This window comes from Nyctereutes procyonoides, unplaced genomic scaffold, assembly GCF_905146905.1.
Source record: "Nyctereutes procyonoides isolate TBG_1078 unplaced genomic scaffold, NYPRO_anot_genome, whole genome shotgun sequence".
In the NCBI taxonomy this organism is placed as follows: domain Eukaryota; kingdom Metazoa; phylum Chordata; class Mammalia; order Carnivora; family Canidae; genus Nyctereutes; species Nyctereutes procyonoides.
In genome coordinates, this window is record NW_026575126.1 from 28,070,916 (window position 1) to 28,096,889 (window position 25,974).

Consider the following 25,974-nt stretch of genomic DNA (forward strand, 5'->3'; position numbering starts at 1 on the left):
CAGAAAGTCACTGTGGACCACAGTTTCCTTTTCTCTTTTTTCCCCCTCTATCTGCCACAGCATTTTTACAAGTGAGATATTTTGTAGGAGCCCTGCGTCCTCATCTATCACTCTTCACTTCCATCCCCCAGGTGGGGCCTCTATTACCTTAGGCTCTGTGGAGCCTGTTTGAAAACTGGAACTAGCTGACCTCCCAGGTCCTTCGTGGTTCTTATCATCTTTCATTCTGGTTTAGAGTTCTTAAACAGGCATTGGTGATCACTGTGATGCAGAATATCGCTGGGTTAGGCCAAGATTTTAGCATCTGTGGGCAGCTATGTCATGAGCCACATTATCTCCATATTTTTGATATTCATATATATTGCTTTAAATTATTTTTGGCACCAGGCAAGGAATTACCAAAATATTTATACAATTCGAATTACTTTGAATTTCAAATTACTCAGAAGGACAGGTTTCTATGGCTCCTTGTTTCACAGTTAAACTGAAAATTAATTTTTAGAAAGAATTCAAAGTATGTATTATATATATTTTTTATTTGCCCATTTTACATCATCATGACTGAACAAGCAACTGAAAGAGCATGTTCTAATCATGTATTTTAACAACTGGAACTTTGAATGGAATATATAAATATTACAGTTATAAGGTCTTTGATTAGCCTAAGCAACTTTTTTCCTTGCCCTTCTCCAACAGGAGAGACTATTTTCCTTCTTTTTGCAGCTAAATGATAGAATTTAATTATGTTTTTCATCGCCTTTGTTCTCATCTGAATCTTCTATCAGTGCTGTTTCCCAATCTCAGAACTAGTCATACTAGGTCATCAGGCACTCAGTTCTGGGACACACTTTATAGACAAATTGGAGAAGAAAGTGACTGGACTTGAAGCCATGTAATTTATGAAAAAGTTGAAAGAAGTGAGGATTTTGACCTAGGGAAGACTGAGAGGAAGAAGTGGTCCAGGGGAGTTGCCTTTGCAGTTTTGAAGAGGTGTCATGTTCAAGAATGACTAAGGGTGTCCAGTGCAGCCTGCAGGGGCCGAATTAGAACCAGATATATTTTGGTGACACATTTTGGAGCTGCCTCCTGCAGTGAGCTTCCGGCTCTGCAGGTGCACACTCAGTCTGCAGACTGCCTCTTCCTGCATCAGAGACAGGATTCAAGTAGTATTCAAGGAGTTACTGCTGTTGAGACACTTTTACATGTAACTGTTAAATTTCTATGTATAATATTTCCTTCATTCTCTTTGTATTTTCTTTATGTGTGAAACATCTTTCCTAATAATTGTTTAAAGTAAAAGTCATTTCCTAACACTTCTATTAAGTTAGATGATTGGAAAGAAGTATCTTCTGTTACCTTCCTCCATAGACTGAAATCATGCCTTTATTATGAAACTACAGCCAATAGGAACACTGACTTCATGATAATTGAGAGAATAAAGTGTTTTATGATCTCATTAGAACCTTGATATGGATATGTGCTGTGTGTGCACTAGCTTGTTTACAATTTTTCTTGTAGAATTTTCCATATCATTTAGATTGTGCAGATTTTGTGTTAGATTTGATTATACTGATAATCACTTATTTTTCTTTCATGCAACATTAAAAAATTAGAGTCTTTAAAATTTCATTATAATATCCATATTGTAAATATGTTAAGAAAAATAAACTTTTAAAAAAATTTTGAGTTCTTAATTCTAAGAATTTTGGGACACCTCAGTGGCTCAGTGGTTGAGCATTTGCCTTAGACTCAGGTGGTGATTCTGGGATCCAGGGATGAGTCCCACATTGGGCTCCCTGCAGGGAGCCTGCTTCCCCCTCTATGTCTCTGCCTTTCTCTGTGTCTCTCATGAATAAATAAATAAAATCTTAAATTTTTTTTAAGAATTTCTATTTGTTCAGGTCATAATTCACTCTTCATGATCAAAATTTCTAAGCCAGAGAATTATATGAAAGAAATCTTTTTGTAAATCTGTTTTAGAAGATAACAAGAGGGTGTTCAATTAAAGCTGCTTTTTCTGAAAATGCAGATTTAGAATTAATTTCATTAATTATTTACTTTGTGAAATTAAAAGTTTAAGTGTTGAATGAGAACCAGGACTTCTTTTTTCACGCAATTTTTCTAATACAGTACTGGGATGAAAGTTGTTAGGAAATTTGCAAATGAATTTCGATTCTACACGAATGTTAAATCAGCAAATTTGGAAACATTACCATCAATGAATGCAGGCTTCTAAACAAAGGGGTTAACTTTGTTGAGACATTCTTTCGCTTTGCTTTTCCATCTTTCACGTGTAAAATCTGTTAGAAATTTTCAATAAAGTAATTTGATTTGGCCAACATGACGGTTGACACCAAGACCGGGGGAATACCAGGCAAAATTCAAGAAGTTGTGTGAATGTGGACAACATATCTGAGATGTTTTCCTCCTTTAGAATTCCATAGCCATGGCCAGTGGCCTGTTAAACATGGAATGCATCTCAACACAGGACACTCGTTACAATTCATCTTTCAAGACTTTTACAGTTTTTTTTTTAATTTTTTTTTTAAATTTTTATTTATTTACGATAGTCACAGAGAGAGAGAGAGAGGCAGAGACACAGGCAGAGGGAGAAGCAGGCTCCATGCACCGGGAGCCCGATGTGGGATTCGATCCCGGGTCTCCAGGATCGCGCCCTGAGCCAAAGGCAGGCGCCAAACCGCTGCGCCACCCAGGGATCCCTTTTTTTTTTAATTTTTTAAAGACTTTTACAGTTTTAAAAACTCTGGATATATTTATCTATATATCTATATCTACATATCTCCAGATTTTTTTTTGTTTGTTTCATGTGAAGATAGAATATAGACGGTGCTGTGTGAGCACAGGGTCTAGGAAGTGCTCCTTAATGATTCTTCCAGCTTTAAATTTATATGGCCTAAAGATTTGGGTGTTAGGTTTTACTTTTTACTCTTAACAGGGACGTGTTTGATTAGAATGGAGATGTTCTGTTTTTTTTTTCCCGGGTATCTAAAAGAACACACATATATATTTTTTTCTTACGGGAGACCTAAACAGCCCCCGGCCACTCAGGTTTCCCAAAGCACCTTGCCTTTGTTGCGTGCTGCCGGGAGCCCCTGGCAGGGCAGCGCCGACCGCGGCCGGGCCCCGGGCGCCGAGCTCTCCCGGCGGCTCCCCCGCCCCCCCCCCGCCCTCCGCGGCGCCCCCTTCCTCCCCAGGGCGGGCGCCAATCCCCGTCCGGGTCTGGAGACACCCTCGCGGCGCATGCTCTTCGGCTGCTGGAGCCGTAGCGCCATTTTCATATCGGAGGGACTGTCCTGCAGCTGGGCACGGCCGCGGGGCGCCCGGTGTTAAAGTTGTTCCAACGGAGCGGGGGGCTTCACCGAAACGAGACGGGCCCTTTCTTTGGAGACGAGCCGCTCCCCGCGGCGCTGGAGCTCAGAGCACGCAGGGCGATTCTTCCGTGGGATTTCCCGGTGTCGCCGGGTCCCTGCCCCCCCTCCCCTCCCCTCCCCTCCCCACCGGGCCTCGCTCCCCCGCCCCCCTCCTGCGCCCAGCGATATAAATAAAGGTCAGGCATTTGTGATGGTTTTTTAAAAAAGATTTTATTTATTCCTGAGACCCAGAGAGACCCGGAGAGAGGAGCAGAGAGAGGGGGAAGCAGGCTCCCTGCAGGGAGCCCGATGCGGGACTCGATCCCGGGGCTCCGCGATCGCGCCCTGGGCCGAAGGCGGCGCTCAGCCGCGGGCCCCCCCGGGCGGCCCATTTGTGATGATTTTGCGCCCAGAGTGGCGGTCCCCCGAGAGGACGCGAGGGGCCGGATGGGAACCTTTCGCCCCAAGAGAACAAAGCACAAGTTATACCAAAGTCCAGTACTTGTAGAGGAAACCGGTGCCTGTTCCTTTGGGCTAGGAGGTGGCGCTTCTTTCTTTACTCTTCGTTTTTAGAAAGCGGGGGACGTGCGGGCGGTGGCGGGGCGGGGGTGCTTGAAAGATCTGCCGCAGGAGGCAGGGCCCGGGGGTCGGCGGTCTGCAAGTGTGCGCGCGTGTGCGCGGGTGTGCGCGGGTGCACGCGCAAGAGTTTGGGAGAAGGCGGGTGAGGGGCCCAAAGAGAGGCAGGGGGAGCGGACCGCGGCCGAGGCGGGGGCGCCGGCGCACCTCCACTCCCAGCTCCGCGGGCTCATTCATAAGTTTCTGGCCCGGAGGCCCCGCCCGGCCCCCCTGGGCCCAGGGCCCCGTCTCCTGCACGGCAATTGGTGGACGGCGACAAAGCCTTAGCAACCGGCTCCCGGTGACCCGCCGGGCGCCTGGTAACCGGGGCGCGGGCCCGCGGCGGACCGAGCGGGGCTGTCCCTTTAAGGGATGGCCGCGGAGCCGTGAAAGTGGAGGGGGCCGAGGGAGGGCGGGGAGGAAGGTCTGAGGGCGGACCTGGGGGGGCAGGAGGAGGAGGAGGAGGAGGAGGAGGAGGAGGAAGAGTCGCTGCCGCGCGGAGGCGGCGGCGGAGGAGGAGCCCGAGCCGCTGCTGCCGGCCCGCGGGCGCCGGGTCCTGCCCGCTGCCGCACGGGTCGCCGCGGGCGCGCTCGGGGCCGGCCGTGTCCTCCTCCATGAGCGCGCTGGCAGCGCGGGGAAGAGCCGGTCTGCGTTCCCCTGGCGCGGCGGCGGCGGCGGCGGCGGCGGCGGAGCAGCCTCAGCAGCCGGGGCCGCGGCGGAGCGGCCACAGCCCGGGGCGTGTGCGCCCGGAGCCGAGCGGGCGCGGGCTCCCCGCGGAATGTCCCCGGGGCGCCCGGCGCGCTGAGCCCCCGGCCGCCTCCGCCGCCTCGGGCGGGCGGGCTCGGCGCTCGGGACTGCGAGCCCCCCGGCGCCCGGGCAGCGGGGGAGCCCCCGGGGGCGGGGGAGCGCAGCCGGCCGCGACCCAGCCCTGCCGCGCGCATCTCGCTTAAGATGGCAGCGGACTCAGGGGAACTAATCGGGGCTTGCGAGTTCATGAAAGGTGAGCCCCGCCGCGCCGCCCGGCCCCGCCGCCCCGGCCCCGCCGCCCCGGCCGGGCCCCCGCCGCCCCGGTCCCGCCCGGGACCCCCGCCTCCCTCCCGCGCTGCCCCGCGCACCGCAGGGGGCTCCCGCCGGGGGTGGGACGGCGCCGTCCCGGGCTCAGTCGCCCGCAGCCGCTGGGGTCCTGCTCCCGCTCACTCTTTCGGTCTTCTTGGGCCAGCTCTCGCCTCGCCTTTCGGGGCGCCCTCCCCCCCAGTCCCCCTCCCTGTCTCTCCCTCCCCCCCCCGCCCCTTCCTCTTCTTGAGGTCTTCGGAGCTGCAGGCTCCCCTCTCTCTTCCCCTTTTGTAGCTGCCGAGGTCTGGAGATTTCCGAGCCGGACTTGCACCCCCAGTTCCCCGGGTGCCCCCAGCTCCGGCGGGTCCGGCTGGCCTGGGCCCCGAGAGGTGGGAGCCCGGCGCCCCCCCCCCGCCCCCGCCCCGCCGGGCGCCTCGCCTCGTCCGATCTGGCCTCCCTGTCCTGCCCTTGGGTCCCTGGACTCTGGGAGCGACCAGGTCTCCGCAGGAATTCCACGTGCTAATGGGGGGCTTTAAATAATGGGGAAGCAGTCATTATTTTGACCCTTCGTGTGTTCTCACCACTCTCCCCGTTCAGCTTCCCTGCTTCTCATATGTTTCTCCCGTCTTTTAAACTTGTTTTTCAGATCGGTTATATTTTGCTACTTTAAGGAATAGACCAAAAAGCACAGTAAATACCCACTATTTCTCCATCGATGAGGAGCTGGTCTATGAAAAGTAAGTTTCTATTTTTTTTTTTTTCTCGACCTTTCAAGTTTGTTGGCTCTCTGGTGAGGGAACTCTGTGCACCTTTATGGCAGTTTTATTCACTTCCCCCCATTGGTGCAAGTAACAATACCTTTTTTTTGTTTTTAAGTATTTATTTATTTATTTATTTATTTATTTATTATTTATTTATTTATTTATTTATTTCTGAGACACACAGAGAGAGAGAGAGAGAGAGAGGGAGAGGCAGAGACACAGGCAGAGGGAGATGCGGGCTCCATGCCGGGAGCCCGCCCGCCGTGGGACTCTATCCCGGGTCTCCAGGGTCACGCCCTGGGCCCAAGGCGGCTCTACGCCGCTGAGCCACCCAGGCTGCCCTTTATCCATTTGTTTTTATTGAAGTTCGATTTGCCAACATATAGTATAACACCCCGTGCTCATCCCATCAAGTGCTCCCCTCAGTGGCTGTCACCCAGTTAACACCCCCCCCACCTCCCCTTCAGCTACTCTTTTTTTTTTTTTTTAGAAGATTTAGATACCTGGGGAGGGTTGGGGGGAAGTCAACATAGTGTGAACCTGTCAGCATCCCAGTCCTTTTAGACCTTTGTCTCTATTAGCTCTTCCTGCCTCCACCACCAGCTGCAACCGTAGATACCCAATACTCCCCAGAGTAGGACCAGGGAGACTCCTTGCTAGACTCTGTAATTGGCCTGTGAATCAGCCTGCGAGTATTTACGGAGCACCCACAGAGTACGGGGAAGTGTGTGTGTTACAGGTGCTTCAGCTTTACAGTTCACAAGGCTTCTGTTGTCTCACAGGATGTTTTTGTGTCTGCAGCTCGTTTTTGGAAAGTGGGACATGCTTAGCTGGAGGTAGCTGTACCCAAGTCATATGTATGAGTAAGGTTTTACCTGTGTGAGCAATTGAGTTGTTCCGTTTGGGTGCCCCAGACTTTAGAGACTTACTTTCTTTGTCTTGGAGGAAGTGGTATGGGAGTGCTGATGGCCTTTGGTTACTTTACCTCTGTGGGATTAGGATTTGAGAGTGTCAAATCAAGAATAGGGAACTGCTTTCTGTGAAAGGCAATTAGTTTACAGGAAAAAGATATCTTAATACTTTAAGGGCAATAAAAATTTAATTAAAGAGATAAATCTACTCAATAAAAGGGGCAGATAATAAGGAATAAGAAGGCTGAATTGACTTGATTGTGTTCTTGTTAAAAGAGCTGGTGTTTCAGAGTAGTCCAGTATATTTTGACTCAAACATTTAATTTGACTTTCTTGTTGTTTAACCAAACATGCAATTAAATGAACATAGTTAAGTGAACCGTAGTGACTCTAGTAAGCTAGGACTTGTCCCATTAAAAGGGATTTTTGGCCGATCTGCCTAAGGATTTGTGGGTACCGCCAAGGCATTTGAAGAGTGAGAGTATTCTCGATTTTTAAGAGTGTATCTTTTGAGGGCAAATCATCTTTAACTGTCACTTCATCATAGGGATTCTTGAAACTGATGTCTTCAGGACGTTTCTCTTAGTGGTACTGGAGGCAGGATGCTTCTTGAATGGCTAAAGTCAAAGTGGGAATGAAAGAACCCTTTGCTGCTGCTTATGAATGCCCAGAGTTGCTGTGGCACTGAGGTCTAAATCCCTGGTGTCAGATTACAGCTCTGCCCCTAGACCGAATGGAAGAATGGGAGGCCTGCTCCCTGACCCCCCTGTACCTGGATGATGTCACTGCTAGCAGTGTTTATTGAGTGTTCAGTCTCTTGTTGGCAATGGGCATTGTTGTGGCTTTCTTTTTGTGAGGTTAGGGCTTGGGGACCTCTTGTGAGTCTGAGGGGAGGGACTGTGTACGTGTCATTATGTTCCATTCGGCAGTGACTGACGTGCCAGAGGCTGTTAATATGTCACAGAACAAGCTTCCGTCATTGAAGTTTAAGTTGCTTCTTCAGGGTTGGCTAAATGGTAGATCTAGCAGGAAATTACATTTAGCCACTAAATACAGTTGCTCAATGGTTTTCTGATTGTAGTATTGATATGTGAGCAACAGTTTCTGTGTATTTTAATGTTGATGTTTTAGGATAGGGTGACCAAACGTGACAAAAATCACATTCCTCTTATTTTGACTCTACTGTATTTCTGGTGTCTTATAAAGAGAGACTTGCTGGAGAGACCATCCCATTTCTACTGTGAGTTTTGACATCATTTGAAACTATGGAGAGGACTCCAGTCTGGGCAGAACATATGCTTCTTTTGGTTTGGACTTGCCCAGCTACCATCCCACAGCAGTGGCTGTGCTTCTGATTAGCCATCATTCCATCTTTTTTGTGACACCAGCATATTCCACATGGCTAGGTGCTGGAGAATACGATGACGATGAATGCACATAATACCTTCAAGAAGCCGCAAACCTGTAGGGAGAATGACAGCAGGGCACAGAGAGGTACAGAAGGAGAACTATCTTCAGGTTAACAGAGCGCCTGTGCTAAGAGGAGTCCCAGGCAGTTGGGAGCACATTTGGTTGAAGTGTTCAGAAAAGGCTTCATAGAGGAGTTATAGTTGGTTTGAAGGATGGTTAGCGTTTTTAGGCAGAGATATGAGAGGAGAAATCCCAGAAGCAAGAACAGCAAGGAAGAGGAGGGAGACTTCAGAGCGACTTTAGGGAATAATAGTACGTCCCCCAGTTTGCCCGGTATGTATACAGGTCTCACAGGGATGTGCAGTATGAACTTGAAATGTCAGTGGGATGCAGATTGAATGCTAGGGTGGGGATCTGCAGTTTCATTGTCTGCCGTTGGACTCTTCTGCAGGGTTTTTTTTTTTTTTTTAAGATTTTATTTATTTATTCATGAGAGACACAGACACAGAGAAAGAGAGGCAGAGACACAGGTATAGGGAGAAGCAGGCTCCATGCAGGGAGCCTGACGCGGGACTCAGTCCTGGGTCTCCAGGATCATGCCCTGGGCCAAAAGCAGGTGCTCAACCGCTGAGCCACCCAGGGATCCCCTCTTCTGTGGGTTTTGGGGCAGTCCGTGGTATGGCTGAATTTGGGCTAACTGGAAGTAATGCGAAACATTTGTTGAATGTTTAAATGTAAGCTAGGTGCTGTTCTAGGTCCCCCACTACTATTAATCATTAATTCATTTTATTTTTTGCAACAATTCTATGAGGCCAGTACTCTTACCATCCTTAGTGTACAGAGATGATGAGAGTTAGGGTACAGAGAGGTTAGGTAACTTGCCCAAGGTCACACAATGAAGTCATAGCAGAGCTGGAATTTGAAACCGGGCCCGCTAGTTCTGGAGTACGTACACCTTCGCTTAAAAAGTTAATACGATAGCATCGTTTAAGATGGGTTATGGTGGAAATAGCAGCCCACTTAGAAAAATTCTGGAATATTCAAGGGGAAGAAATAGGTACCTAGATTAGGCATGGTGGCAATGGTGGTGGAAAGAAGAGATATGGATCCATGTGATTGGCAGCAGATCAGGTGGGTGGGTTGGGGGGTGATGAGGAAAAAGAGGACACAAAGAAGTCCTTAAGACAGCCTGCCTGGGTCCCAGTGAGCCTGCTGGGCCCGTTAATTGAACAAGAAGTAGGTTGGGTGGAAGAGGCATTAGTGGAGACATCAGCCATTCCATTTTGGTCAGGTTGAGTTTAGGGAATTTAAGGGACACCACTTAGACTTGAAGTTCTTAAAAAAAAAAGACTTGAAGTTCTTAAATTTGGAGGGTTTTCTTTTTTTTTTATTATAAATTAATTTTTATTGGTGTTCAATTTACCAACATACAGAATAACACCCAATGCTCATCCCGTCAAGTGTCCCCCTCCGTGCCCGTCACCCATTCACCCCCACCCCCCGCCCTCCTCCCCTTCCACCACCCCTAGTTCATTTCCCAGAGTTAGAAGTCTTTATGGAGGGTTTTCAACAAAGGGTTGAGAAAGCTTTGAGAATGATGTGATTTGGGGGAAGAAAGAGAAGCTATGAAGGTCTGTATTTCACAGGCAGGGCTAGGAAGAGAGGAACAAGAGAAGGAGGAGGAAACAGGTAGAGAGGTGGACAAATGGGTGGAGAGAGAGAAGAAAGGGGGAGGAATCCATCTTGTCAGCCCTACTTCTTTGGGCAGTGTAGGATGAAAGGTTCTGCAGAGCCCCTGGAAGCCCCTGTGTTCAACCTTTGAAGGGTGTCTTGTGGCGAGAAAAATCTTGACTGTCAAATCATAATGCACACATCTCTAAGGAAAGGAGTATGTTTACATATATTATCACACAGACCTTGTACAGCCTTGTGACTGTGTACTTACTCGCTAAACATATAAATGAAATGCTGCCTGTCTGGCTAAATTATCACCTTGGAAATGCAACTATTATTTTTGAATCAGGAAGTAGACTCTTTAAATATTAGGCTGTGGGTACTCTGGACGCAGCTGTTTTGTGCAGATGTTTAGTTAGTTCTAAGAGGATGATAGCGTGTACCATGATTGAAATGGCAACCTTCTGAGAAGCCGGTGGAGAAAACTTAGCAACGTGGCCCCATGAGGTGAGGCTATTTATTAGAAATGAAAGTCTGAATTTTCTGTTTGATTTTCAAACAGAATTTGTCACATTAATATAAAAGGCTGAACAGTTTTAGTAAAATGTGGTTGATAAGAAAGCCATACATTTGTCTTTGGGTTATGATTTCACAGACCAGAATTAAAATCAGAGTATAGGCTAACACACTGGTAGGACAAAAACAGCCCCATAGAAAGAGAGCCTTTCAAAGATTTATCTGTATTTGATTAAGCTACAAATTACGCGCAACTCTCCAGAAAGGCTAATTCTTTGGTTTTGGAATTGGGCCCTGTAATTCAAATAGAGGCTTACTTTTTTTTATAACTTGGCTCAAGTTTTTTGGCTCAAAAGTTAGCAAAATGAAATATGTTAATTGTTATAATCTTTGTGTGCTCCTCCTGACTATGATGATGGGAATAGGGTTGGACATTAATGCATGGAGAGGCAGTTTGCTGTGAAGAGTGTAGAGGGTCTTCATTTTCAGCCTTGTCCATATTCATCGCTCCTCTCCTTATGTTTGCAAAGGGAAGGTATTGAGAATGCAGGAGAGAACTTTTCACGGACATACTCTGGGGACTGAATATTAAGCAGTTTCTGAAGTGACTCAAAGCATTTCACCAAATGTTTTAGCATAAAAGAAGGAGCAGCCTTAATGAGGACTAATTAGCTAAATTGAAGATTTAAATAATTTAAACAAATGTTCAATTTTCACTTAAACTTTATTAAAGCACCCTGACATCAATACAAACAGAAATTCTTGGAAAATAGTATATAAAAGAATGATTTCCTTTATAATCTATAGAATAGATGTGAGTCAGAATGTGAACCTAGGACATCTTTGAGAGAAATATAGAAAAAAACTTCCCTTGCCTGGAAATATTTGTGCGAATGGAGTATTTGAGTGAGAAGAAAGCCTTTTTATTCAATTTTTTGTTTTCAAGTTAATATTTGGTAGGGCCGCCTGGGTGGTACAGTCTGTTGGGCGACTGACTCTTGGTTTCAGTTCATGTTGTGATCTCAGGGTCATGAGATGGAGCCCCGAATCAGGCTCCGGGCTCAGCAGGGACTCAGTTTGAGTTTCTCTCCTCTTCCTCTGCCCCTCCAGCTCTCTCTCTCTCTCTCTCTCTCTCTCTCTCTCTCAAAAATTTTTAATATCTGGCAAGTAGGTTTATTTAATGGAAAGCCTAATGCCATTTATGGACATGGACACATAGACAAATATATGATCTTAGAGAGTCTTAGGGCCATCATTTGGTATTCCAGCTCCCATAAATTACAATGATAATGACATAAGAGGAGATATAGTTGAATTTGGAGATAAACTTCCCCATGGGAATAAAAGTCAAATCATAAAAACAGTGTACATTTATAGCTTTGCACACATTAGCTCAAGTCTTCAGAACAACCTTAGGAGTTAGGTGCCATTATCATTACCACTTTACAGATGAGGAAGCTAAGGCTCAGAGGGTAAGCAGAACCCAAGGTCATTGAGCTAGGAGTTAAGTTGTTGAGCTGGGATTCAAGTCATGGGTATTGGTCCTAGAGTTCATGCTTTTATGCTTCCAGCAAGTTCCCATTGTCTTGAGCTGGAGGCTGGTGGGGAGGGTACACAACAGCTTCATCCCTCCCTGGCATGCTTGGCTCTTCTAAGTTGGATGGTGATGGCTTTGGTAAGAAATGTGCCTCTGATGGTGTGTGCACCAACTTTATATCTAGGCCCTATATGGGAATGAAAATGTTTTTTTCCACTTTGTGGGTGTAATTTTTTTTTTTTTTTTTATCTTTTCAGTGGACTACTGAAAAAGAAAAAGAAAAGATATTGAATTAATTCTCATTATATATTAATAGGATGGTTGAAAACAAAAGAAGCTCAGCTTGGGAAAACTTTTGCAGGCTGTCTAGGGAAATGTTCTTGCTTCTTAACTGGTATAACTTAAGATATGATAGTTTCTGCATAGAATTCTTCTAAAAACTAGAAACCTTTTTAGCTTTAAAAGATGATATGTTTACACTTCTCCCTTTCTTTCTTCCATCCTAACCTTGCAAAAATAACCCAGCATTATTCAGGGCCACTTTTTTTTTTATCCTCTGTTTTGAATACATGAGTTTTAGGTGTAAATATGTATGTATATGTAACTAACAGTACTGCATATTATATGTGATGAGGAAATACAGATTTCTGTGTATATACTAACCAGCCAATTCTAAATTCAGTGACCTATTAGAGTCAAATTTTACTTTCTAGGTATTGATTTATTTAAATCCTTGCTGTTTTAAGGCACCTCGGTGGCATAGTTAGTTGGGTGGCTGACTTTTGGTTTCAGCTCAGGTTGTGATCTCAGGGTTGTAGGATCGAGCCCTATGTTGGGATCCATACTCAATGTGGAATCTGCTTGAGTCGTCTTTTTCCCTGTGCTCCTCCTCATTGCTTTCTCTCTCTCTAGAATAAATAAATAAATCATTAAAAAAATACTATTTTGGGGACGCCTGGGTGGCTCAGCGGTTTAGTGCCTGCCTTTGGCCCAGGGTGTGATACTGGAGTCCGGGGATCGAGTCCCACTTCGGGCTCCCTGCATGGAGCCTGCTTCTCCTTCTGCCTGTGTCTCTGCCTCTCTCTCTCTGTCTTCTCTCATGAATAAATAAATAAAATCTAAAAAAACAAAACAAAACTATTTTGACCTATTTAGGCATTCATAGTGGGTAGTCTGTCTCTAACCATCATATGGACAAATTATTATTCAGTTCTTTCAGTTTGCTTGAGATGAGCCTCACAAAAACATAAAATTTAACCAAGGTGCTAAGGACTCAGTTGAAACTAACTGTGCTGGTCTTAATCAGGCAGCCTGACAGACGGATCCAAATGGGTTGTAGGAGTGTCCAGTGGGGAGCTGTCTGCCGTCCAAGTCTTTCTGTGCCAAGTCACCATGGGGCGGCTTCGTTATTTTGTTTGAAGTAGATTCCTAAGACATCAGATGTTCTCATTTGTAAGTTCATAAACACATTCCAAAGGCCAAAGCAAATGACTTTTGCTTACCCACAGCTTAATACACCTTTGTACTTAAAAAAAAAAAAAAAAAGACCCTTGACACATGTTCATAGGAAGTGAAAAAAGCAAAACTTAAACCTTAGAAGTAGTTGAAAATTGCTGGAGAGGAAACTACCATTTAGGTGGGATAGATTTTGGTGTGCAGTTCTGTGCTAAAGCCTTGCCGGGGGGGGTAGGGGTGTGGGGTGTGCACAGATACATAAAGATGGCAGCGGATACAATACAGTGAAGGGCAATATATGACAAAAGTTGCAAAGGTATGTGTTAGGAATCCAAGAAACACAGAGGTTATTCCTGCCCAAGGTGATAAAGACTTCATAGAGTGATGTTTGAACTAACTTTTTATTTTTTATTTTTATTTTTTTTAATTAATTTATTTATTTATGATAGTCACACACAGAGAGAGAGAGAGGCAGAGACACAGGCAGAGGGAGAAGCAGGCTCCATGCACCGGGAGCCCGATGTGGGATTCGATCCCGGGTCTCCAGGATCGCGCCCTGGGCCAAAGGCAGGCGCTAAACCGCTGCGCCACCCAGGGATCCCTGAACTAACTTTTGAAAGGTGGTGGAAGAGCAAAGTGTATTTTATCATCTCTGTGAGGACAAGTACTACCTGTTTTTGTTTGCCATTGTATCCCTCTAACCCAGCGTGCTACCTGACATAGAGCTGGTGCTCAAGAAATTTTAGCTGAATGAATGAATTGAGTGAGTGAATGAAAGAGGAAGGAAAGAAAGTAGAGATTTCAGTGTTTGGGTTTGGCAGGATTCTGTTAGGTGAGGCAAAATATTTGAATGCAGAGAGGTCCCAGGGGAGTGTGGATATACAGTTGGGCACTGGATTGTGGCAAGTTGTTTCGACCTGGGTTGAGCTGGTTTAGAAGGGCAGAGAGGCTGGTCAGAGCTCTGGGTTAGGCTGGGAGGTGGGGGTCTGGGCTGTGCAGGACTGGACTAGGGTTGTAGCAGTGGGAACAGAAAGGCTAGATGGGGTGGGGGTGGGGCAGAGAAGCTAGAAGGGATGGATTGATTGTATTTGGGATTGATCAGATTGGGGAGGGGGGTGAGGAATTGAAGGTAAATTCAAGGTTTTCGGCCTGGGTGACTGGGACAAAGTGACAATGTAAAGTGCGCAATGTGTGCAAATCAGGAGGGCTTGCCTTTCTATTGCCTGGTTTTATTTTGGGGATGGGGAAAGGAAGTAAAAAGGGGGGTTTATAATGAAAGTAAAAGAGGAGTCTTTGTCTTTTGTGATCTTTGAGGAGAAAACAGAGTGCCTGCCCAGGATTTTTATTTTTTACTTATTTATTTATTTATTTTTATTTTTTAAAGATTTTATTTATTTATTCATGAGAGGCACACACACACAGAGAGAGAGAGAGAGAGAGAGAGAGGGAGAGAGAGGGAGAGAGAGGCAGAGACACACACAGGCAGAGGGAGAAGCAGACTCCATGCAGGGAGCCCGACGTGGGACTCGATCCCCCCATCTCCAGGATCTGCCCCGGACCAAAGGTGGCGCTAAACTGCTGAGCCACTGTGGCTGCCCCTGCCCAGGATTTTTAGATATTTACTTGTTTAAATCTTTGAAGGTGGCTGGGGTGTTGATCTTAAGTTCCTTTCTGACTCCCTGATTTGAACTGGACTTTCTAAGCTTACGTGTCAAATTCATTGTTTCTTTAAAAACCTTTTTTTTTGAGCTTTAGTTTTAACTTACCTAAAAAAATCTTTTGGTTTTGTTAAGCATCTAAATACTTTCAGGACTACCAAAGAATCAGATGTTGAATGAGAACCATCAAAAAAATCACCTTATTTGTAGAAAGTATGTATTATTCCCAGTCCTCACAACTTGGAAACATTGAGTAAATGATTATAGTTTATTTGTAATCAACAGTGAATTCCTTAATAGGAAATAGTTGTGTGAACTATAGGTCTTTGAATAAATTTTTCTTAAAGATTATAGTTATTTGAGAGAGAGAGAGAATGAGCAGTGGGCAGGGGCAGAGGGAGAGGGAGAGGAAGAAGCAGACTCCCTGCTCAGCTGGGATGTGGGCCTCCATCCCAGGACCCTGAGATCGTGACCTGAGCTGAAGGCAGACGCTTAACCAACTGAGCCACCCAGTCACCCCTGAATAAATTGTTTCACTTATTAATTTATACATTTAACATTTTGGTCTTAAAGGTGTTCACATCCTATTGATGAATTGAAGAATTTTCTAGTTTGGACTTGTTCTTTTGCTATAAAATTGAATTTTCTTTTAGAGAACCAGAAAAGATGGTTTATTTTACGTTTGTTCTTTATGGATGCACTCTTGTAATACATTTATCTGGTTGTGACTGGGAATGTGGCATTCCAGTGAGGCAGCTCTTATAAAGAGTTGGGACGTCACATCTTGAAATATGAAAGCAGTTTTAGAATTTGTGGAACCTTTCTAGGAGGAATCTACATTTCTGCCTCCTTGAAGAGTTTACTGCTTACGATTTGCTTTTTTTTTTTTTCTGTAATACTCAGACTCTATTATTATAAGTTCATTGGTTGTACAGTTTCACTGTAATTCAGGGATGGTTTTAGCTGCTCCTAAGGAATGAGGGGCTCTCTGCTTATGTAGCAGATGGTTCCTGTTAGTTAAACATCTTGTTGTCAACTTTTGGTGGTGGTGATTTAGTCAGTTTTTGTCTGTGGCTATCTACTAGGAGTTGAGTATGTTTTAGGTGCTGCTTGCTGTTGTGTTAGTTTTTTACATTTCTTTCGGTATAGCAGCCCCTAATAGCTGCCTCCTCCCTACAGTCTGTCTGATAGGTCTAACATATTATGGGTTTGTTATTTTTATTTTTTATTTTATTTATTTATTTATTTATTTATTTATTTATTATTTTATTATTATTATTTTTTATACTATGGGTTTAGAAACCAGACATCATACCTTATTAGCCTTTGGTACAAAATAAGACTAAATAGACTCTGCGTGAGAGTGGGACTCTCTCACAAACATAGCTAAAGGGCATGAGTTTGTAGCAGGTTTTAGAAGAAACTTATGACTTTGTTTTTTGGTTTACTTGTAATTCTTATTTTTATTCCAGATTGAGATTGAGATTGAGATTTCTGAATTGGGGATCCTTGAATAACCGCTCTTTCTTTCTTTTTTCTTCCTTCCTACTTCCTTCTTTTCTTTCATTCTCTTATTTCTTTCAGAGGGAGAGAGGGTTAGGGGCAGAGGGAGAGGGAGTGAGAGCATCTTAAGCAGGCTCTATGCATGGGGCTTGGTCTCACAATCCTGAGATCATGACCTGAGCCAAAATCAAGAATCAGATGTTTAATTGAGCTCAATTGTTTAATTGAGTGCCACCCAGGCACCCCAAATAACTAATTTCTTATTTTATACATATTTTTCTTTTAAGGGGGTACAGTATTAATACAGCATTTACATTAGTCCTAGTATCAATTATTGATTCTCTGCAGCTGAATTAATCTGAAATGTTAAAAAAACATTTTTTTTTTTCTAAATGTGATAAAAAGGTCTCTTTTAGGAAGCTGTGAGTGGTGGGTTTGTAAATAGTACCTTTCTTTTCTTTTCTTTTCTTTCTTTTCTTTCCTTTTCTTTTCTTCTTCTTCTTTTTTTTTTTTTTTTTTTTTTTAAGATTTTATTTATTTGACAGAGAGAGCCAGAGAGTACAAGCAGGGAGAGTGGCAGGAAGAGGGAGAAGCAGACTCCCTGCTGAGCAGGGAACTGGATGTGGGGCTCGATGTGGGGCTTGATGTGAGGCTTGATCCCAGGACCCTGAGATCAGGACTTGAGCTAAAGGCAGACGCTTAACAGACTGAGCCACCCAGGCACCCCCTATTCTGATTGACCCTCGCTAGGGTAAGACATTGTGCTTTGTTTTATAAGCCCTGCAGCAGATTGCCTGCAGCTCTACAAAACCCAAAAGTAAAGGCTTAGGATGATTTTAATGTGGCAAAACTCTCAGAATTGAACGGGCTCCTAGGACAAAAAGATTTGGGGTGATGTATAGTCTGGATGAGTCTTTTTAGAGTAGGGGTTACTTCTGGGAGCAAACCGGTCAGGCTAAAGGGTGGCTGATGAGGCTGCCCTCTAGACCTTTCCTTGCAATACAGAGGTGGGTTAATCCTGCTATTTTCTATCCCCTTTACTGCCTTTACTTCTTAGGTCATTTTGTGAATTTTGTCAATTATGTGCCCAAAGCTAATAAAATGTGATATCTGGTATTTCTCCCCACATTAATCTGGTATATAGTTTAGAAGGATTAAATGGAAACAGGCAATATTTTTCCAGATGAACCAACCATATCTTAATCTTCCACTCATTACGCAGTCTTCTCTGTGCCAGGTACTAGGGCTATGACAGTGAGCACATTTGAACCCAACCCTATGTTCATGGAACTTATATAGTCTGGTGGGCGGAAGGGAAGTTATTAATCAAATATTCAAACATAGGATTATTTGTAAGTACTCAGAAGGAAAGATCTACTAAAAACACATAATAATGGAGCCTGGCCTGTGGGGGTGGGGTTGGGAGTGTGGGGGGTATGTGTGAAGTGGGGTGAAGGCAGAGGCCAGCGTTGGAGAGGGATCCGGGAAGTCCCTGAGGAAGTGTGACTACAGCTGAGATCTAAAGGGTAGATAGGAGTTAACTAGGCCTGGGAGGGTGATGTACTAAGGAACTGAGGCAGGAACTAAAAGGAATAGCTTGGCCGGAGCTTCCTAGTATTAAAAACAGGGAAATGGGGCAGCCCGGGTGGCTCAGTGGTTTAGCGCTGCCTTCAGCCCAGGGCCTGATCCTGGAGACCCGGGATCGAGTCCCACGTCAGGTTCCCTGCATGGAGCCTGCTTCTCCCTCTGCCTGTGTCTCTGCCCCCACCCCCTCTGTCTCTCTCTGTCTCTCATGAATAAATAAAATCTTAAAAAAAACAAAACAAAACAGGGAAATGAAGCCCCAAAGAGATATGGGTAGGAGCTGGCCTCACAGGCAAGTATGAGGGTTTTGCTTTTAATTCCAGGAGCTTAGAGAGGTAATATGATCATCACTGGGTTTTAGAGTCATTATTTTCCTTTCCAAGGAAATGTGAGGAGGGTTAGTCTTTTATGTACAGGGCATCAGTCATCATTCTGTTTTCTACCAAAGCCATGAGTCTACTGTCTGCATAGTCCTCTTGTTTTCAATATCTGCCATTGAATAAAGGGGTTAACTTATACTGCTTGAGAATGTTTCTGTGGGAGTGAATTTTAATCTTACCAGTGCATTCCTGAAGAAATCTTCTATTGTTTTCATTACTGTGAGTCTCAAAGGGGGTTTTTATTAATTGACTTGCTCCAAAGAGAGAAGTCCTAGAATGTCAGACTGTGATGCTGAAAGGTTCCTTGATATCATCTAGTCTGTTGTTTTGCTTTAAGGTAAAGTGGCAACACTAACCCATTTTACAGCAGCGGCAGAACCTTGCTATTTGCCCCAGGTTAAAAACATACTAAGTGGAGAAAGCTTCCTCATACTTCTGGTATTGTGTACTTGGACTTCCCTAAAAACCTAGAATAATGTCCCAAAGACCAGGAGTCAAAGTTGATATTGGGGTTCTCTCCTTCCTTTGTGATCTCAACCAATGTCAGACTTCATGCAGGTAAGTAGATGGTAATGAGATCAAGCTTCCTGCCTTATGAAGCCACTTTTTGGTCTGTGAGTTTGTTCTCCAGCTATGCAGAAAGCATAGTGAATTCAGGGAGAATGGTGTGAGGTTCTTTCCCTTCCTGGAGGAGATGTTCTGAGGGAAATGCCTTCATACCCAGACTCGAAATGTTGAGAGAGCAGAATGTATCAAACAGGGCCAGTTGCCCTTGGAAAACATGGGAACTATTGAATGGGTTTGTCCATAACTAGATAACTAGAGTCCTAGACTTTTCTAGATAACTAGATAAAAAGTCCTAGACTTTTCTAGATAACTAGATAACTAGAGTCCTAGACTTTTCTAGATAACTAGAGTCCTAGACTTTTTAGACTCTATTAAATATACATGTGTATGTATACGCATAGTATATATTATATATAACAGTCTAAAGTGTATATAATGGCTAGAAATGTGATATTTGATATAATATCTGGAAAGAACTCCAGAACCTTAATTCAGCAGCTTCATCTGATAGATGAGGATATGGAGGCCCAGAGAGGCTAAGGTGCTGGCTCAGGGACACTGAGTGATCAAGTTGGGACTAGAACCCCTTGCTTTCCAGTGGTCTTTAGTTTTCCATCAGACTGTATGTGACTGACATGGAGCTGGGATGCTTCTTTGATGTGTGATCTCTCTTTCCTGGAAGTCAACATCAATGCGACTGTGGTTTGTTGTGCCACAAAGGCTGGAGCATAAGCCTTGAGCTGTAGGGGCTTCATGCTGTACTTTGATCTTTGATTAGTGTTTCCTGAGCAATTGAAGCCTTTTTGAAATTTGATTATTATGAGTTTCAGCCACGTACAAGAACTTTATCATATGACTGGAGTGGTGTGGATAATACTCCAGTGATAGGGAAAATATTAAGTGGTGTATGGAGCCCAGAGGGCTGCACTGATTAATTTCATCAAAATTCTATATGTTTGTACACATATATATATATAATCTCACTATGCTTTGGAGGGTATTTGCTACTCAGCATTATCACATTGTGATAATGTTTACTTGTCTTCTCATTAGGTGGTAAGCTCCTTTTGAGTAGGGAAGAGCAGTCAGCAGGCTTTCCGTAAATATTTGAGTGAGTGAGTGAATGAATAGACAAAAACTGTCAGTGGTGCTGGTAAAAAATTGAAGAGTTGGTATGCCTTATGATAATCTTACAGAATTTTTCCATCGTATTTATAAAGCAGTTAAAAATATTTTTTTAGAGGTGACTGGGTGGCTCAGTTACCATCCCATTCTTGGTTTCAGCTCAGGTCATGATCTCAGGGTTGTGAGATCGAGCCCTGTGTCGGGCTCTGTGTTTAGTGTAAAGTCTGCTCAAGATTCTCTCCCTCTTCTTCCCTTTTCGCCCTTCTCCCAAATAAATAAAAAAAATTTTTTTGTATTGTCAGCACTCTGATTAAATATACTAACTTATAGTGCTTTGCCCAGAGTAGGTGGTCATAAATTTTGTTGAATGAATGAGTACTGCTTGGAATATAGCTTCTCTTTTTGCTGAGGAGTTGAATATTTTTAGATGAAACTTCTGGTATGTAGAATAAGGTACCCTAGTGCTTTAGGCAGCGATTTCTCTGAGAATGAATTCACTTAAATTAGAGTTTGTTTAAAAAAAAAAAGAGTTTGTTTCAAAACCAAACATAAAATAATACATCATAAACTTCATAAATCTTATGAGAAGAATTAGACATCTTGGATATAACAAAAAGGCTTCTAGGCCCAATTTATATTTCACTTCAAATCTGTCGGACCAGCACTGTGGGTATTAGGTGACCCTGTGGGTAGTGGGTGACCCTGTGGGTAGTAGATGACCCTGGTAAATGTTTGCTCTGATCTTTGGGCTCCCATTTTTTTATCCTCCCTGGAAGGAGATGACTCTCCTTTCTCTTCTCTCCCCACTTGCAGACTCCAATTCTTTTAACTTCTTTCCTTTCAAAACAAGAGTTTGTTTGATTTTAGCTGATTAATTATACTTCCTGAATAAAAGACAGATTAACTGATTTTTACTGAATAATTCATGAATTTCATTCTGGTTAGTGACCCATAATTTGCCAACCTGCAAGGGGGAGTTTACAAAGAGATGAGAGATACATTTGTTCGTTCATTCATTCATTATTCATTTGGAGGGAAAGCTAAAGGTACTCTGAAATATCAAATAATATATCCATGGTTTTCCATGCCCAAATGAGCCCAGATTACCCCTCCCCCCCACCAAGAAAAGTTGGTGACCGTTGCTTGGCTGTGACTCTGGAGGCCTCTTCCTGGGAATTGCCAGAAAGGAGAAGACTTATCTGGTGTCATTAACTTCAGGCTTAGGAACACACTCAGCCCTCAGGTTTCTTTCTTGTGTCTCTGCAGGGTTTATCTCTGCCATTTCTCCTCCTCTTTCACTGTCCCCGGGTTGATGACTTCCATTTTATCTCTTTTAACCTGAGCCCAACTCTTTCATTCTCCTGCCTCGGTTGCAAGTTGCCCAAGTACATATTTTATACTTTCTAGCACACTTGACTTATTTCAACTGATATCAGTTGGTTTTTGTATTTTTTTTTAATATATTTTTAAAAGATTTTGTTTATTTATTTGGGAGAGAGCGAGTGCATAGGCAGGGGGGGAGGAGCCGAGGAAGAGGGAGAAGCAGACTCCTAGCTGAGCAGGGAGTCTGATGCAGGGCTCAATCTCAGGATCCTGAGAGCATGACCTGAGCTGAAGGCAGGTGCTTAACCAACTGAGCCACCCAGGTGATTTTTGTATTTTAATATTTCTCTCTAGTAATGGTCTGGCTTATAAATGTGTTTCCATTTTCCTCCATCTCTGATGAGGGTGGATTCTTATAAAGAAGCATATTGTTACTAAGTATTTATTGCCAAAATACAAAAGTGGATTATTACTCAGCAATAAAAAAGAATGAAATCATACCATTTGCATGGTATGGAGCTAGAGAGTATAAAGCTAAGTGAAATGAGTCAATCAGAGAAAGACAAATACCATATAATTTCACTCATATGTAGAATTTAAGAAACAAAACAAGTGAGCAAAGGGAAAAAAGAGAGAAAGGCAAAACAAGAAACAGACTCTTAACTATAGAAAACAAACTGATGGTTACCAGAGGGGAGGTAGGTTAGTGTCCAGGGGGCATGGGTGAAATAGGTGATGGGGAGGCACTTGTGATGAGCTGTGGGTGTTGTATGGAAGTGTTGAATCACTGCATACCTCAAACTAATATTACACTGTATGTTAACTAACTGGAATTTAAATAAAAGCCTAAGGAAAAGAAAAGCCTGTTGTTGGTAGGTGTCTTATTTACTCGTGGCATTTTATTATTATATCAGAGTTGGAGATAACCCAGAACACTGTGAGCAACTAGGGCCATTTTTTGCCCAGTAATCTTGACATTTTCAGAATGGATTTAACTAGTTAGAAAACAATATAAAAATATAAACTACATTATTATAAATACATATATGTTCTTAGAAATGTGAACATTATGAGGAAACAATATATAAAATGGCTTTAAGATAGAGTTTGTTGGTTTTGTATTTGCCTGTGACAATTCTGATTTTGAAGACCCGTTCTAAATTGCTCTTGGCTGTGCAAAGATTTGTTTCTTTCTTTGTTTTAAAGATTTTATTTATTCATGAGGGACACACAAAGAGTCAGAGACATAGGCAGAGGGAGAAGCAGCCTCCCCATGGGGAAACTGATGCAAGACTCAATCCCAGGACCCTGGGATCATGACCCGAGCCAAAGGCAGATGCTCAACCACTGAGCCACCCGGGTGCCCCTGTGCAAAGGTTGTGATTTCATTTCTTAGTATGACTTAAAGTTCATCCCTCCTTTTGTGAAATATGAAAGCTGGTGCATTGAGCTTCAAGATTTTGTGAGGTGGGAAACTCTGGGTTCAGATTGCTTTTTATTGACCCTTAAGCTGGTGCTGTGGCCAAGATAGAGGTATGCCTTCTTTATTGTAGCTGTCTAATGCTCTTATAGCAACCTGTTTGTTTGAGAGACAGTAGAGGAGAGTGGAGACAGGATCCTTTTCTATTTTTCTATCTTTCCCTGCTCTAGGTTTCAAATTGTCTTTTTTGGAAATACGACCCTCTTGAACAAAAGTGGATAGGAATTCCCAGAGCCTAATTTCACTATTGGGAACTATGTTGGCCTCTGAAGGGGAAGGACATCAATTGCCCTCAAGCATTTATTCTGTACCTCACTCAGGTTACTGGTCAATTTCTGTAGTGTTTTATAGTTATTTTTGTTCACATCCTGTCTTTTCATCTTGATCGGTGTTTTCTATCAGTGCAGAACATTTTCTTCAATGATGAAAATGTTCTATATTTTCATTGTCCAAATCAGTAGCCATTAGCTACATACAGCTTTTGAGTGCTTGAAATGGGCTAATTAATATGATGGGAGAACTGAATTTTTAATTTATTTAACTTTAATATTAGTTGATTAAATTTTTTTTAGTTTGAATATAGTTGACACAATGTTACATTAGTTTTAGGTGTATAATATAGTGATTAAGTGTCGCTATGCATTATGATGCTACATTCACCACAAACTTGCTACTGTCTGTCACCAAACAACACTTTTACAATACTAGTGACCATATTCCCTATGCTGTATCTTATATCCCCATGACTTATTCATTCCATAACTGGAAGCCTGTATCTCCTACTCTTCTTCACCCATTTTGTCTCTCCCTCACTTGTCTCCCCTCTGACAACCAGCAGTTTGGTTTTTGTATTTATAGATCTGGTTCTGCTTTTTATTTGTTTATTCATTTGTTATTTTAGATTCCACAAATGAGTGAAATCATATGGTATTTGTCTTTCTCAGGCTAACTTACTCTACTTTCCATTATACCCCCCAGGTCCATCCATGTTGTCACAAATGACCTGATCTCATCCTTACTTATGGCTGAGTAATCCACTGTGTGTGTGTGTGTGTGTGTGTGTGTATATATGTACAAATACTCCACGCCTTCTTTAGTCATTCACCTATGTGCGTACACTGGGATGGCTCCCATGTCTTAGCTATTGTAAATAATGCAATAGAAATAGGGTGCTTAATTTCAATTAATTTAAATTTAATAGCCTCAGGTGCCTAATAACTACTGTGTTGGAGAGTACAGATCAACCTTATGATGTGGTCTCTATTTGATTTACTTTGTTCTGTGTTATTGGAGTATACCAATTTACTTATCTGATGTTTGGTGAAACAACTGTGTTTGTTAACCATGTTGCTTCCAAAAGTACACATGGCTAAGCTGGCTGTAGAGTTAGAAACTACACAGCTTTGAATTTGAAACTGAAGTTGGCTTCTGATGGTTAGTACGAAACTGGAATAAGATGCTTAGAATTCTTTGTGCTTTCCTGAAATTTGTTCAAAGTGAATCTAAAAAGCTGACAAAACCGTAACTAAAAATTCTGGATTTACTATAACATTCTACAGAGGTCAGCATTCATGTTCAAGTAGGAAAAAAACAAGGTATATTAGCTAAGAATGTTACTTCCAATAACTCAAGGACAAGGATATCTCTGTGACAAACAGGACTGTCTTAATCATCCTGGTGGGTGCTTATTCTTATATTCTTTCCATTTTGATTCTTTTGACTGTATTCCTGTTGACCATCCAAGACTAGCCAGTAATTAGGTATAGTAAACATAGTTCACTTTGGATTCATGGGTATTTTGTTTATATTTACAACACAGCAGCACACTGGGAACTTTATAGAGATATATCTATAACTTTTTCATCAAACTTTTTATTTCAAATTGTTGCAAGTTTCCTTTTAGGCAACTTTATGTTTTTACTTTCATGAAGCCTGTGTATAGAGATAGCTAATTTTGGTGTTACCTAGAATATTAATTCCAACATATTACCAACTTGCTTAATGGAGATAAAATATACAAGTTTGGTATTCCTACATAAGGCAAGTGGCTCCTGAAAGATTTGGTGTAGTGTAATGATATATCTATCATACTGTAATTTAGGTAGCAGAAAAAAAGTAAATGACTCCCTTAAAATAAAGGTCTTTTGGGGATGGTTTTTTTTTTTTTTAACTTGCTGATATTTAGTAATTTTATGGTCTAGGCTAAATTGAATCTGAGCATTAATGAGTGAGTAAAATATTCATAATGAGGACTCATTCATTGAAGTGGTTTTTTTTTCATTCGTTGAAGTTTTATCTTATGAGTAGAATATTATTCTAAGCATATAAGGTGTAAGATCAGCCCAGAGGCCTGCCTGGGTGGCTCAGTGGTTGAGCGCCTGCCTTTGGCTCAGGTAGTGATCCTGGGGTCTGGGGAACGAGTCTGCCATCAAGCTCCCCGCAGGGAACCTGTCTCTGCCTATGTCTCTGCCTCTCTCTGTGGGTCTCTCATGAATAAATAAATATTAAAAACAAAACAAAACAAAACAAAAGATCAGCTCCAGAGTGAGAGGCTTACTCTGTAGTTGGGCAAGTAGGATCTATACTTAAAAAGAAGATGCTTCACAGTATGTGATAGTGCCTCAATATAAGTTTTGGGAACTTTGAGAGAATACAGGTAGTGTTTCCTAAGGGTGACTGGTAGGGTAGGATTTGAACTGGATTTTGAGGAAGCTAAAGAGGAGTAGAAATAGAAAAAGGAGGGCATTCTAGCCAAGGAGACCAGTGTGAGCTGAGGCTTAGATTAAGAATATGCATGGAATATTTGGGAATAAGGAATGGACATTGTAGGAATGCAGATTCCATATGGGACCTTTAGGGGATAAGGTCATTCTGGAAGCTAGGGGCGCAATGTGTAGGGCTTTGGTTGCTGGGCCAAGAAATTATGCTGAAGGAAGTAAGGGGCTGTTAAACATTTTTGAATGGTCGGAAGATATGTGAGAAGTGAGATATTATGAAGATTAATTTTTGGAATGGAATACAGGATGCCTGGGCATAGGAGAAGGAAAATTT

The 25,974-nt window shown here is 43.0% G+C and overlaps 1 protein-coding gene across 4 annotated transcripts in view; it reads left to right on the forward strand.

Annotated features, from left to right (window-relative positions):
- CDC14A (cell division cycle 14A) overlaps positions 1-25,974 on the forward strand; it is a 199,711-nt gene that overhangs the window by 17,867 nt on the left and 155,870 nt on the right. For 3 of the 4 annotated variants that reach the window (XM_055340338.1, XM_055340339.1, XM_055340336.1), the window contains exons 1-2: positions 4,515-4,986; positions 5,686-5,776. In XM_055340338.1, the coding sequence (XP_055196313.1) occupies positions 4,938-4,986; positions 5,686-5,776 (140 nt within the window). In that variant the 5' untranslated portion in view covers positions 4,515-4,937. Of the gene's footprint in view, positions 1-4,514; positions 4,987-5,685; positions 5,777-25,974 lie in introns of those variants that run through there. The other variant, XM_055340337.1, reaches the window with a different exon arrangement.